The 15891-nt window shown below is 35.1% G+C and overlaps 1 protein-coding gene across 12 annotated transcripts in view; it reads left to right on the top strand.

Moving 5' to 3' along the window:
• Nucleotides 1-15644, top strand: part of C2CD5 (C2 calcium dependent domain containing 5) — a 100224-nt gene extending 84580 nt beyond the window's left edge. For 8 of the 12 annotated variants that reach the window (XM_032387474.1, XM_032387472.1, XM_032387476.1 and 5 more), the window contains 5 exons: nucleotides 8180-8230; nucleotides 9116-9217; nucleotides 10534-10724; nucleotides 13473-13619; nucleotides 14312-15643. In XM_032387474.1, coding sequence (XP_032243365.1) covers nucleotides 8180-8230; nucleotides 9116-9217; nucleotides 10534-10724; nucleotides 13473-13619; nucleotides 14312-14443 — 623 coding nt within the window. In that variant the 3' untranslated portion in view covers nucleotides 14444-15643. Of the gene's footprint in view, nucleotides 1-8179; nucleotides 8231-9115; nucleotides 9218-10533; nucleotides 10725-13472; nucleotides 13620-14311 lie in introns of all 12 variants that reach the window. The other 4 variants (XM_032387483.1, XM_032387484.1, XM_032387479.1 and 1 more) reach the window with 3 other exon arrangements.
• Nucleotides 15645-15891: the final 247 nt, after the last annotated feature.

Below are 15891 nucleotides of genomic sequence, written 5' to 3'. Positions count from 1 at the left end.
TGTGGGTCATTAGTCTATTTTGTACAAATGATACTCTGAACTGAAGAACAACAAAAGAAGAATTTGAGTAGAGTAAGTCCTATCTGAACAGTACTTAAAATATTGCAATTTATTTTGTAGTGTGGAGAGGGGCCATAAAGTGGAGTAATAAAGTAGCAGACCTCGATTCTCTTCTCAGTTCTGCTACTGATAGTGTGAGAACTTGGCCCAGTAACCTCTAATAAGCCAGTTAAGCCTCAGTTCCTCATCTATAAAGTGTGAAAAGATTAAGATTCTCTCTACCCTTTAAAATTCTGGTTCCTTGGGTTTCTGTGGTTTATGGTTTTTCAATAATTAACATGTTTCTATTATTAAAAACAAATCAAAAGCCAATTAATCAAAATCAAAAGCTAGTGTTACATTAAAAATTTCCAAATAGCTTCAAATCTGTTAAACCAGTAATTTTTAAACTCTGCTTCTCCAAAAGGCAGGGTGGGAAGGGAGCTGAGGGGAGAGTGGAGGAGTGAGAGGATGGGTCTCTGGACCCCCTTCCTACCCTTGAATAGAGCAGCTTTGATTCAGTATGCTTTTATTTATTGATTTTCTGTATGTGATTTTGTTGTAAGACAGAGTTTCAAAAAGTTTGAAAACCACTGAATCAGATCGTGCTGCCATCATCATCATTTTCATAGTGTTCAATAGCATTACATCTAATACTAATATATATAAAACTTTTTTACTAAGTATTAACTGCAAAACTTATGTGCTTTTCCTTGAATATTACATTTTAAAATCATCAGTAAACACTAAATAGTTTACCTGTACCTTTTTATAAATAGTTGTGTAAATTGTAGTTTACATTGCATGCTTATTTACTGTCTTTGCTTTCTCAAGTCTTTTCAGGAGGACATGGGCTATCCTAAATATACTTGAAAAAGTTATCACAAAGTATTTTGGAAGATTTGAGGATAGGAGGGGTTTTGAAAAGGTCTGAAAAATGTAATAGAGTGTAATATATGAATGTAGTAATTGAGTATTGTAACATGAAAGGTTTTAAATAGAGAATAGAAATATGTGGCAAAAGTTAAGCTTAGCAATTTAGAAGTAACAAGCAAGAGAGGAAGGTAAGGGTGCTAGGAATAAATGCTCAAAAATTTCTCTATTATATGCAACCACAAGAGGCTTAAAAGTTAACTGCTAATATTGATAAGTAAATAAATATATAGTTTTTATGGTTTTGTTAGGTCAGTTCGCTAAGCTGATGGAGCTTTTTCCTTTTTTTTAAATTCTGAAAACTTTGAATCCTAATTTATTTTTCACATTCTTATTACAAATTTGGTGATTTATTAAAATTTTTCTTTTATGTTGACAGAGTAGTTTCAAGAGCTAAGCACAGTATATATTAATACTTCCATCTTTTAACTTGTAGATAAACCTTTCTGATAATTATCTTTTTATGTTACTGAAGATGAGTGACTATTATGTGAAGAAAAGATGCTTCAATTACATGTATCCTAATTCACTGTGTAGAGTAAGCCTGGGCCTGAATTGTCCATCCATGTTCAATTTTTTCCTTTCATCTTTGGTTATATTTAGTTTCGTTTCTCAAGGTAACAAGAGAGTTTGATGTTGGTTTGGTTACCTTGCTCTAAGTATTTGATTTTTCTGATTTGAAATATTAAAAGGTGCTGAGCCTGAGTAATTTCTTCCAGGAAATTATCATGTGAAGGTCATCAAAATTCTTGATGAATACTAAGGAAAATAGATGATTGGCATCAATGTAAATTACTTATATGAGGCTGTATTATGAGAAAAAGGAGGTATAACAAACTTTTTACACCACTCCCATGATGTTTTTTCCTCATCATTAATGTCTGTACTTTAGTTTTCTGAATATTTACTACTTTACTCTGAAATGGTTTTAAGAGACTTTAAAAAAAAATGTTATCAAGGGATAGAGCAAATACAGTGAAAATGGAGAATCTGAGTGACAGTAATCTGGGTGAAAAGTAAAAAAAATAAGATTTGTTTTACAGACTGTAGTTGATCTCAAAAATTTCATATGCATGTAGTTTTTATAGAAGGTTAGCATATTATTTTTGATACATGTCTAAAGACCTAAATCTCAGTATCTTAGATACCATACTGTGGGGCTTAAGATCTTAGATAAATGTGTGTGAATCATGTGCCACTATAAATATTTCAAGTACTTTATAAGTTCAATCTATAATAGGATAATAGTTTTTTAAAATTAAAATTCTGAGAGTTTAAGCCTTTAAAAAGGTTTAATTAAGTCAATTTAGTTTTTATATACTGTTGGGTGAAACTATATAGAAGAAAAGTCTTTTATACCAACTTTGTTCCTGCTTTCGTTTTGCTTTATGCTGGAGTGATAGCCTCACGTTCGATGGCATAATAGGCTGGCAGGAGTACTCTTTTCATTAAGCAGCTGCCGATTAATGTGACAAGCATAGGCCAAAATCTGGATTTCAGTATAAAAATAAAACCCTCAATACATTGTACTCCATAATTAGGTATCACATTTGAAGTTTTTTTATCTTTATTTTTATTGAGGCTATAAGGGTTATTTTTTTGTTAAGCCAAATTTGATTAAAAGGTAGTTTAATTTTTTAAATTTAATGACTTGCCTTACATTTTTTAAGCTAGTGATTAGAAATATAAACCTATAAAAACTACAAGAGTTAGCTTTTATTTTATCCTGCCAATGAATGGTTCTAAATTCTTAACAACTATTACACAATTCTTTGCACAAACTAAAAATGTCTTTATGTATTAACAATTCATTGCATGTCTGTTTTTTCTCTCTTTTTAAAATGTACTTTATTGGGGCGCCTGGGTGGCTCAGTCGGTTAAGCGTCTGCCTTTGGCTCAGGTCATGGTCCCGGAGTCCCAGGATCGAGCTCTGCATCGGGCTCCCTGCTCAGCGGGAGGCCTGCTTCTCCCTCTCCCACTCTCCCTGCTTGTGTTCCCTCTCTCACTGTCTCTCTCTCTCTCTCTGTCAAATAAATAAATAAAATCTTTAAAAAAAAAAGGGGGGGGCATCTGCCTTTGGCTCGGGTCATGATCCTGGGGTCCTGGGATTGAGCCCCGCAGCAGGCTCCCTGCTCTGCGGGAAGCCTGCTTCTCCCTCCCCCACTCTCCCTGCTTGTGTTTCCTTTCTCGCTGTGTCTCTCTCTGTCAAATAAATAAATAAAATCTTTAAAAAAACAAAACAAAACATAAAATTATTTTATCATTATGACCAAATGGTAGCAAAAATAAAAAGTGCTGAAGTTCTCCATGTTATTGATGTCCCCAACAATTAGTAAGAAGTCCTGAAAGGAGAGAGATGCTGAGGGGAAGGAGATTGAAGGGAAAATAAAGTAAGGAGTGGAAAACGTATGAGAAACTTATCCCAGACATGGGAAGGAAGGAAGGAAAGAGAAAATTGATGGAGGAGTAGAGATAAGGAATCTTCGCTTCTTCAAGGCAGCTTGAGTTCAGTGAAATCCAGAGTCTGAGGAAGAGGGAGTAAGCAACAAAGAAAATTGAATTGGATTACTAACGAAAATTGGCGTTATTTGGAAGAGAAAATCTGAAGGGTACGAGGGAGGGGAGAAGTGGATGCCTGGAAACAGAGGCAGGAAAATAGAAGATGGGGATTGAAGAAAAGTGGTTTAGGCTGTTGTACACCTTTAGCTGGAAGCTTTAATGACCCAAATGGAGAAGCTAATTGTGTTTGTCATCTAATGTATGTATTGTGATGGTAGTTGAGTTTTTCCCCTTAGTGGGCTATGCAGATTGAAGCTATTTATATTTTTCTCTATGCTTTAATACTTTTTAGCTATAATATGGCAATTTCATCATCAATCCACCAATATTTGAATACCATTATGGACAAGGTTTATACACATAATTTGTTTAAGTCCGTCATTAAGTCAGATTTTATAGTTATAGGACATAGCTAATCAGTGCATTATAGATTGATGGAAATGCCAAAAGAGACATAAAACCAAATTTTGATCATAATAACTTAAAACTGAGAATGTTTAGGGACCTGGGTGGCTCAGTCAGTTAAGCGTCTGACTCTTGGTTTCGGTTCAGGTCATGATCTCAGGGTCCTGGGATCGAGCCCCATGTTGGGCTTTGCATTCAGTGAGGAGTCTGCTTGAGATTCTTTCCCCCTCCCCCCATGCCCGCTCTCTCTCTCTAAAATAAATAAAATCTTTTTAAAAAGTTTAAAATACAAAGCCCAAGAATGTTTTATTTTTTTAATTTTTTTAAAGATTTTATTTATTTGAGAGAGAGAAGCAGACTCCCCGCTGAGCAGGGAGCCAGACATGGGGCTCCATCCCAGGACCCCAGGATCGTGAACTGAGCTGAAGGCAGATGCTTAACCCACTGAGGCGCCCCTGTTTATTTTTTAAAAAAACAATTTATTTTTAAAAAGATATTATTTATTTGAGATAGAGCGAGAGAGAGTATGAGCAGGGGGCAGAGGGAGAGAACATAGCAGGGGGCAGAGGGAGAGAGAAGCAGACTCCCCGCTGAGCAGGGAGCCCGGTTCGGGGCTGGATTCCAGGACCCCTGAGATCACAACCCAAACAGAAGGCAAGCGCGCTTAACCTACTGAGCCACCTAAGTGCGCCCCCCTACCCCCGCCCCCGAGAATGTTTAAATAACTAAATAAAGTATACATTTTTAAAGACTTCAGATTGCATATGTTTTCTTTTAAGTAGGCTCCATGCACATCATGGGGCTTGAACTCACAACCCCAAGATTAAGAGTTATATGCTGTAGGCACTGAGCCAGCCAGGCGCCCCAGATTACATATATTTTAATCTGCCAGAGAATCTTCAGAAGTTTCAGGAACTTTTTTTAGTTTTAGTAATTTTCTTAAGATGACCAGATAAGATTATCTCAGATATTTTTTAATTATTCACAACAAAGATGATCTGTAAATTCTAATGATATAAAGTGAACAACTTGTCAGAGGAGTTAGTGATCAGCGTAGAGCTTTATCATAGCCAGCTGATACCTTTGTCATTTGTTATGACTATTTAGAAGAATGGAGAAGTCTCAAACTTCAGAAGCACTGGAGCATGTATAATTGAGGGAGGAAGAATCCTTGCCACATTGTTTTCTGTTGGTCATCAATATGCTCATTTCTACTCAACTGCTTTTAACCTAGGTTGGTCCCCCTCCCCACTGACAGGCCTTGTTAAATATTGTTAGAGTATACTAAAAGAATAATAAAATCTTATGTTCTTTTTGCCTTGCTGACTTTCTAGGGTTGTTCATTTATAGGTAACAGGGTTATCACCTACTGGTGACTTTTTAATGGAGCAAAATAATCATTTTCTTGTATCCAGTGGGAAAGGAAATTGTAAGAGACGTGGGCTGCTGTGTGGCTTGACTGAGACTTTCTGCAGCAAAATGGGGGGAACCTTACATAAGAAGTGTTTGTCTCAAACTCTTCTACATAGATGAGGCTGACAATGGGCATTAGCTCCTCAACAAAGCCCAAAAGATGTTAGTAAGATTTCTAATCCTGAATATGAAATATGTTGTCTTTTTTTTTTTTTTAAGAGATTACATATGGGTTTATTTCTTTTTCACCATAATTACTAGTGTATCAATGAGCCAGACAGCTAATACCTGCAATACCTTCTGTTTTGAGAAGCCTATTACCTTGGAAGCCAAACTGTAATTGGAAGAGCAGAGTGACTGAGAATCTGAGGTCATTATATACCTGAGGTATTCAAATGTCTGAGGTGCCAATGTTCAGCTGTTCCCAGGACCATCTCATCTTGGGCCTTTTCTCTGAGAGAAAAATTAAGATCCTAGCAAACATGTTAGATGAACCTGCTCTCCTTAAGTGAGATAAAAAAAAAAAAATCATCTATTTTAACCTTTCCCTTAAGCATATCTGCAATTTACAAAGGGAAGAAAGAGAGAGAGAAACAGACTCTTAATTATAGAGAACAATCTGATGGTTACCAGTGGGGAGGGGAGTGAGGGGATGGGTTAAATAGATGATGGGGATTAAGGAATGCCCTTGTAGTGATGAGCACTGGGTGATGTATGGAACTGTTGAATTACTATATTGTGTAATTGAAACTAATATAACACTGTATGTTAACTGGAATGAAAATAAAAACTTAAAAATTAAAAAGAATATCTGCAATTTAAAAACTTTTTTTTTTCAGATATTAATTCAAATACATTCATATGTGGAGGCAGGGAAAAGACCCACTTCTCCACCCTTTGTAAAATTTTTTGGGAAAAGTAATAAATGTGCATGGTGAAAAATTCAAATCTTACCAAAAAATCATACAGTCCAAAATCAAACTCCCTTCTCCATTCATTTCCCTTTTCAAGAGGCAACTACCCTCAATCAGCTTTATTGTCTGTCTTTGCAAAGATACTGTTTTTTATTTAAAAAAAAAAAAATATTTTACAGATCATTGTGTACTTTTTTTTCACTTGTTATTTAGAGATGAGAGCAGATACTTTGTACATGTTTAAGCTCTTGTTGTGGACATTTGTCATTAAGTTATACACAGTTGCTACTGGGGAATTTCATATTACCCAGATAATACTGAGATATAGAAGACGGTTTCACTTTAGTAATTTTCACATTATTTTTTAGCTTTTGCCCCCTGTTCCCTCATTTTAAAAACTTGGACAGAATTCCTAATGCCCACTATATTTTCTGTAAGTCTGTACTCTCCAAGTCTGTACTGCATAGGACATAGGAGAGCCCTGGGACTCTCCCAACGTTCGTAAGCTTGGGTAAGCATTTGCTGTCCCAGCTTCTGCACTACAGCCTTTTTCAGTGCTGAACTAGCTGTCCCTAGAGATGTGGTAAGCTTCTGAATGTCAGTTCTGTTCTGGTCTCCTTCCTGTCGGTTCCATCTCCTTCCGGGTTCCAAAGCTCCTCAGGATCCTGAATCAGGGAGGACGTTTTCTTGCCTAGATCTTCAGTCTGAGGGCATGATGGTCAGGGCACATCCATAGCATGGTACCCTCACAGTCATTTTGTGGATCCTGCCTAGTGATCCCATTTACTCAACAGCCCAGTATTATAAGAGGAATGACAGTCACTATACACTTTCCAGTATTAGCTAGTGGTCACTTGCTTTATAAAAATGGGAAGAGGGGGGAGTATGAGAGATACTCCCATTGCACCCAATTAGCAGAAACCTGTACAAATCTTATTTTTAAAAGGTATAACTTTTATTAATTTAAGAATATTACCAAAAGATTAACACATTAAGCAGAGATAAAAATATGTATTTACTTAATTTATAAGTTTAAAAAAAAACTGGGTGACTGAAATTATTGTTTTTTTTTTTAGTTATTTCTAACTCAGCAACACAATTCTTTCAGTTATAAAATTCTTTGAAACAAAAATTGAAATATGCTAATGTAGGTAGAGTCTGAACTTTAAAAAATAGATTATGAAATTTTTTTTATTAGTGCTGTTTAAATTTGTACAATACTTTAAATAGCGATAATAAAAATACAAAATACTAAGGAAAATTCTGGATGCTCCTTTTACAAGGTTACTGGAAAGGGAGTGATTCCAGTTTGGGATCTAGTTCTATCTGTGGGGAGCACTTTTTAGTTCTATGACGTCTTGATACCACCAGAGGGAGCTGTTGATAGTGAAGTCCCTGAATGAAGGGGGGTTGGCGAGGGGGAGGGTTATGGCTAGTAAGTAAGCAGTTTGTGTTTATCTGTGAGACATAGGTCATTGCCTGGTCTGTAATTTTTAATCTTATTGGCTCCTCCCCCCCCCCCACACACAAACATTTTCCTTCCATGTTTCATTTCAGATTTTCTTCCTAATACATTGATGCTTTTCTCTGCTCAGTTTTCTCACCCTGCTTTCATCCTACTAACATTTGTTACTATGTTTATATTTTCTCATGTCTATAATGTTTCTGAAACTCCTCTTGTGTTACAGTAACAAGTAGTCTTCCTTGGCATGATATTTATTAACTGAGCTAGTTTTCATAAATCAATAGAAACTGCATTTAAAACCTAAATACTTCTATTTGGTTTGCTTTTTATAATGAAGCCATAAAGATTTCCTCTTATTCATCTGGCTTATAGAGGTATTAACAAACAGCAAAGAAGAGATACTGGCTTGTACTTAGCATTCAAGCTAATGTTGTTCATATTGTCTTATTAGAACACCTGGAGAGTGCAAGTTCTAACTCAGGTATACCAGCTGCACAGAGAGGTGAGTTTGTCTAATTAAGCAAATAGTCACCAAAGGTGTGAAATTCTAGTGTGGTGGTGCATAAACATACAGACATTGGAGAAATGCACTGGACAGTGGAATAGACACCAAAACGTGGCTTTATTATAGTTAGAATGTGTCTTTTAAAATATTAATTAAACTAATATTTACATTTTTAGCATTTTAATAGTTTCCCTGTTTCTAAAAATAAAATCTTAGCTCTTTAACATTTTTTAGCTCAGTAAGAGTAAAAGCTATTTTTTTTAAAAAGGAGAACTTGTTAGACTCCCACCTGCCTCCCCACTCAATGTCATCAGAAGCTTTGTTGCCAAAATCAGATGTGAAAACAGAATATTGACCAAAGTGACCCTTTGGCTTTCCTGTTACTGATGGTAGAAAGAATGTGTTTTAATAAAAGATAAGTCAACTAGTAATTTTTTAAAATGTATTCTTCAGCATTTGATTCTCAATATTTTTTTTGATTTTAAGGTAAAAATAGGGAAGAATTATTCACAAAGTTTGAATTGTAAATTAAAGTTATAAAATATAGACAGTTAAAACACTGTAAAGTAAAAAGAATGGGAAATAAAGTTAAAGCAATGTATGGTCCTTTCTGTTAGACCTTGTTTCCATTTCCCCTAAGCGACCACACCACTATGAATGATATCGCCAAAAACGCTCAGCCAGCTAATTGAGAACTTGGTTTTGGACAAATCAGTGTCTAAAGCTTGACTCTTTACTATCTCTCATATCTGACTTGAAAAGGACCATTCTTTTTCTAAGTTACAGTTAAATTACGTCATCAGAAGGAGTGTTATGACGAGTAAGAGACGTCATCTATATTTTTTCTTTGTTTTTTCTTTTGTTTTCTGTCTGTGTTTTCAGCAACGTCAGTTGATTACAGTTCCTTTGCAGACAGATGCAGCAGCTGGATAGAGCTCATTAAACTGAAAGCTCAGACCATAAGGCGCGGATCAATTAAGACAAGTAGGCGGATGTTTCTACCACATTATGATCTGAGAAGCATATCCCTGATTTCCCAGTGGTGAAGGCTAGACCTTACTACCCAGTAATAACATTGCCAATCAATCATGTATTGGAGTGTGAAAGCTGCAGACTCTAATGGTCACTTAGCAAAAGTTATTGAAGGGCCTTTAGATTTGTTCATTTTAACTGTACAATTGTTTTTAAAATTTTACTTTGTGTGAAGATATTCTTAAAAGTGTATAAATAGATATTATATCCTTCTAATGGAAGGAAATTATGAGCTCTCTTATTGAAGAGACATTCTTCCAGGACCCAAGCTACTATGTAGTAGATGGCATCTGTTAGTTTACTAAGAGTGATATCCAAAGGGCTAAAAGAATGAGGTATTTCTGAATAGAAAGTAGTTAATTCTTATCTCACTGCTAGAGTCAGCATCATTACTTACATGCTCTTTATACTCCATGTGTTTTGGTAGACTCTGAGGTAAATGTATTTGAGTGAAAGAATTTACATTAAAAAGGAGGTAACGATGTTTTAGAGGAAAGATCACAGGATATGGAACCAGCCAGATCTGGTTTGGGATCATAGAAGTGTCATTTTAATAGCTGTGTGACCTTGGACAAGTTATTTAACTTCTCTGAGCCTCAGTTTCCTCATGTGTAAAATGGGGATAATAATACCTATGTTGCTGGGTTGTTGTAAGGATTAGATATATATACATATATATGTCTGGCTTATGTTAGTTACTTGTCACGTGGTAGCTATTTTTATGTTACTTTATAAACAATCAGCTTTTAGACAGCCAAGGTCATTTGTTAAGTTTTTAAAATTATGAGTTTGATCAAAAAGGTTCGGAGAAGAAACCTATTACAACTAGTTAACATAAGGTTTATCTACAAGTTGACAATGATGAAGTCGTCTGAAAAAGATGGAAAAAACTGCACTGGGAAATATAACAACTTTCACACTCTCTTTGTAATAATTTGTTCCTACAGCAGATAATTTTTAATGCTCTACTGCTTTTTCTTTTTCTTCACTTTATAACGATCATTGTGTGTGTAGCTACACCGCATCAACATTTTCTTTTGCAGGAATGCCATTTTTCTTCCAAAAGAATTCCATTCCAGCATTTCCTCTTAAGTTATTCTTTCCCTCTCTTTTTAATTGCATGCAGTGCATGATAATTTCTTTACTTTCATGACATGGCTTAGCCTCACAGACAGCTGAATGTTGTCACCACTTATTTGGAAACCTTAGGGAATAATTGAGTTAGCAACACCTGATCTTGATGTTTTTTCTTCTTTTTCCAAATTTAGCTGTGACAGTTGAAAAAGCAAGTCCTATGGGTGAAGGAAATTTCCGGAACCGTTCAACTCCACCTTGTGCAAATACTACAGTTGGGGTTGTTAAGATGACACCTCTTTCTTTTATTCCTGGAGCAAAAATAACTAAATATCTTGGGATAATTAACATGTTTTTTATTCGGGAAACCACTTCTCTTCGTGAGGTAACTTTATAACATTGTTTTTATGAATTTTCTGATTGAAGACATTAGTAACAAAACCAAACAAATTCCAGATTGTTATTTTTTGCCAAAGTAATCACATACGCATGCGCATACCCACACCTTTTTGTTTTGTTTTGTTTTCAATAACCTGTATGGATTGATTCTAGATTAGACTTACTAAATTTCATATAGCACCTAGTATTATCACAAGAGTTATGTTGGATTTAATTTCATTTATTATTAGAAATCCCAGATCCTTATCATATGATAAATAAAACAAGTAAATCGATCTATATTTGATTAGAGATTTGAAACAGCCTGAAAGAACAGCTTAGTTTTCTGTTATTTGTCTGAGATATATTTAAATAACAGTTTTTAAGGCCTTACATTTAGAAATCATAAGGGACTATATTATAGATAGATGTCTGTGGGGATAGTTTATCATTTTCTCTCCCTGAAAAAGAATGCGGCCACTCATTTTATTCCCACCTCTCCAAAAGTACATGAGAATGCCGTTTATTCAAATTCTTACCTCATACTGTATAACCGTAGTTATAAATGTTTTGATGTGGTCAAATTTAAGAATTACAGTCAGCCTATTATATCTTTAATTACACAGGAATTTAAGTTCAAGAAAAAAATTATATTTATATTGTGTCTTACGTTATGAAATAAGGCTAGAGCAAATTAATATTGTGAATAGGGAAATTTTTTATTGAATAGGTATGAAACCCAGTAAACTCTTGAGCAGTTTGTATTTTTTAAAAGTGTGTGCATTATAAAGATGACTTAATTATGCTTTTTTCCCATTGTCTCACCATCAGTGTTTCTATACTTTCTTAGAAATAATAGCCCTCATGCTATTTTTTTAAGTAGGCTCCATATGGGGTTTGAACTCATGACCCTGAGATCAAGATCTGAGCTGAGATCAAGAGTTGGACTTTTAACCCCCTAAGCCACCCAGGCACCCCAGCCCTCATACTATGTTTTAATATCGTGCTCACCGTCCTGTACCTGGCACAGTGCCTGGCAGAGTAGACATAGTTATTTTTGTGTAAATGAAGGAATGACTTCTGACAGATTGGTTAGATGTTTCCTTTATGATACATTAGGTTTTAAATCATATTCTAATTGTGTTGAGATGGAAAAGACACTTAATATATTCTCAAAACCCTTTTTAATATAGAATTAAAATAGGTGACACTTTTAAGCCCATTTAAGTTTGACAAAGTTGGGTGTGAGAAGCTGGTATAGATTGGTGAATTAACTTTCCAGTTGCTCTTAATAGTACATGGATATTGCATTATTGTAGTCCATAAAATTTTATTTCCTAAGTGCCTTCTCTACTGCTTAAGCAGCCATACCCCAAAATGTTGCTTCATAGTAGATTTCCTTTCAACAGAGATTTGTAATATTAACTGGATGGCATAATATCCCAAATTTATTCATTGCTTGATAAGTTATTTGCTTTCTATTATGTAATCTTCTAAGAATTACCCCTCTGTAGTCTTTGTTACTCTGCCATCAGAATTTCGAGATTTAAAAGGCAGGAGGAAAACAGATACAAGTAAAAGAAAAAAAATGTACTGAGCTATGACTGAGTTGGAGGTAGGCTGAAATACCTCAATTCCTTAATTACGAAGAGCTACCTTTATATGTAGGATCTATATATAGGATCCTCTGGCTTTTTAGTAAGGTGTGATCTGGTCAAATGTTTTTTTTAACAGTGCATTAAATTTTGCCCTTAACTTCCAGTTTAAAGTTGGAAATTTCTTCCTTGACTGTAAATAACCTCCAGTAGAATTCATGGAAAACTTAGGTTCTAAAGCGTTTTAGGCTCTCTGCTAGACTTTGGTTTCTGTTTTATTTTTGAATACTGAAAACATTCCCTAAACTATTGGATTTCATTTCCTAACAAATATGTATGGAATGCTTAGTGTGTGTACCTATTGAACTAGGTGCTAGCTTATAGTTATGAGCAAAACAGATGGCAGCCTCTGACCTGATGGAATTGACAGTCTAGTGAAACAGAGCATGGTGAACATGCAACAAATAATCATGTAACTAATGTATAATTACTAGTGATAGTAATATAAAGAAATACAACAGAGGCTATCAGAGAATTCAACTGGGGAACTTAATTTAGATCTGATAGTTAGGGAACATTTCTCTGAGAAAGTTACATATAAACAGGGACCTGAAGAATTGAGTAAGAGTTATCCTGGTGGAAAATTGGGTGAGGAACCTTCAGAAACAGCATGTACAGCATGGACCTGAGGCAGGAAAAGTGCTTTGATAGGTTTGAGAAACTGATAAAAAGGCAAGTGTACCTGGAACATGCTTCAGAATGGGAGAGATGGAGAGCAGAGCAGTTTTATTGTTTATATTTACCTTCAATTTCTGTGAGTGATAGGAATGATTTGATGGAGACGTTGACGTTGGAGAAACAGTTTGAATTCTTGCTCTGCCATTTTTTATTACCTATGTGGTCATTGTCATGGGCATATGACACATGGGCATATGTCTCTGACATCAGTTTCATCATCTGTGAAGTAAGGATATTAATCCCCATCACAGACATGTGTTCAGTAAAGGTTTGTTCATTCATGTAACAAATCCCTGTTATGAGGGAAATTAAAATGATCCATCCATTATATTAAGATTATTTAAGATTTTTAATATATATATTTTTGGCATTTTATATACATTCATGTCTACAGTTTGATTTTCTTTCATATTATTTTCTAGGAAGGAGGAGTCAGTGGTTTTCTCCATGCTTTTATTGCTGAAGTGTTTGCAATGGTGAGAGCTCATGTTGCTGCATTAGGAGGGAATGCTGTTGTCTCCTACATAATGAAGCAGTGTGTCTTCATGGAGAATCCAAATAAAAACCAGGTGAGATGTAGTCAAAAACTTCTTTTGGGGGAACCTGAGGATTTCCCTCCGCTATGGCTTTCCCATCTCCCACCCTCCCCCCAACCTCCACCAAAGAGAATTGCTCTTCAGAACTTTTTGTTTCTAGATGCTTGAAACATGTTTTAACAAATATATTAATAACCATGGTCATATATAGATCAGATGCTGTTTTCACATCTGGGTATTCTTAAATACCTCTGGAAGTTTAGCTCCTAAGTTACTGTGAGAGACAACCTTTAGTTTGGACTATGATCTGTCTAGTTTTAATCGCCGTAGTGGTACGTAGTGGTACGTCCCGATTATTATTCCTAATAAATACTTCTGTATTTAGTGGGGGCAAAGAATTGTTGCTTGGGGGCAAAGAATTGTTGCTTAGGATTAATTTTAGAATAAATTCCTTTTATCAATATTGTTCATATAATAGCTCACTTAGAATTGTTAAAGTTTCCTTTAAAAAATTTAATTCTATCAGTGGGGTTTTTTTGAGTTTCCTTTCTTGTGAGTTGCCTTCTTTTTTTTCCCTTTGTTCATTTTTCTATTGGGTTGTCTATCTTTTCCAAGTGACTTAAAAGCCTGTGCTTTTTCAGCTATGTAGCACTGGCCCTAAAATAACAGAAAATTATGAGCAGATTGTTGGGTTGGTGATTGAACATTTCCTGTTGTTTGTATAGGCACAGTGTCTTATAAATGTAAGTGGTGATGCAGTGGTTTTTGTTCGTGAATCTGAATTAGAAGTGGTGTCAACTCAGCAGCCTACTACCAACTGCCCCCCATCATGTGCTGGAGGAGAAGTTACAACCTGAAGTAAATCAGAAAGAGCTCAACTCAATGAAATCCATCTGTCTCCATTGTTTTGTCTTTAATTATCTTACTGGACTTTTAAAAATGAACTTAACTTGAGATAATTAAGAAAGAATTGGTACATTATGAGTAGATTTGATTTATCTGGAATCTCTTGGAGGCATGAGAATTCTCAAATCTTGATGTTTTGTTTGCCAGTCCTAGTCAGGCCCCATGGAATCTTGACTCCTCACTAAGTTCAGATAGATTTCTCGGAGAACTGTAGCAGAGATGGAAGTTATTGGTAATTTATGTTGACTTAAATAAAATCATACTTAGAAATAAAATGGTCAAATTATCAAAATTATAATAGCTATCCTAGTGTAATTGAGAGAAACTAAGAAATTTACAAATTGTCAATGAATAAAAAAATCTGATTTGAGGAATGTGTGAGAAAATGCAGAAAAGTTTTGAGAACACTATGTGGGTTTCCTAATATGTTTTATTTTGAGAACAACTGAATTTGGAATTTGGTAACAACCGAAAGGAAGAGTGCTTCAGCCATCTTTTAAAAAGAAGTTAAAATTCTGCAACTTGTATCCATACTGTGTCCTAACTACTGTAAAAGAAAAAGTAATTTATTAGAGCCAGTGTCCTTCCATTGAAAGTTCTAATAATGTCTGTAAGGAGGGAGGAAAAAACTATTTAATTTTGTAACTGGCCAAATTTTATTAGTGTTTAATTTGTCTAGAAGAGGCTTGGCTTCAACTGGAAGGAAAAGGTCAGTGAATTTTGTTGAAGTAGTTAAGGTATAATTGATCTAGTAGGAGCATAAAATTATTTCTGATAGAATCATACTGCACTCCTACCAAATAAACAGAATTATATCTTAGGGATTTTTGATGGTGAGTTAGATTGTATTTGGCATAGAATTTGGAAATGTAACTTGAATGTAAGTATGCTGCAAAGTGTTGAATGTATACATAGAAATACTTTTTCTGTCAATGCCAAATACCTATTGTAAATGAACCATACAAAGTACATTCCTCCTTTGCACAATAAAATTTCTTTATAAAACTTACGGTTTTGCTCTTTCAGGATAACAAACTACCCTAAAGATTAGGAGTCATTTCCTTGTTATCACAGGTGTCAATATTTTTCTGTATTTTGTTTACAATTTTATTTTTTAAATAAAAAGTTTATAAACTGGAATATTGCTAAATCTCTTGTTTGCCTCCTTTGTGTAGTGTAGTACTGCCAGTAGTCTGAAATCACTTTCCATCTGGTCACCTCCATTCATTCCTGCAGTCAGCGAACATCCATTGTGTAGCTACTGTAATCCTTGGGGCACTTTCATGGTCTTTGGTCGGTAGATATTCACATTCAACAACTACTGAATGCCTACTAGATCCCAGTGCACAGTTTGAGGCAGTGAACAAAACACGCTTAAGTTCCTATGATCACGGAGCTT

Source organism: Phoca vitulina, unplaced genomic scaffold, assembly GCF_004348235.1.
Source record: "Phoca vitulina isolate PV1807 unplaced genomic scaffold, GSC_HSeal_1.0 scaffold49, whole genome shotgun sequence".
In the NCBI taxonomy this organism is placed as follows: Eukaryota; Metazoa; Chordata; class Mammalia; order Carnivora; family Phocidae; genus Phoca; species Phoca vitulina.
This window is presented reverse-complemented; position numbering and strand designations above follow the sequence as displayed.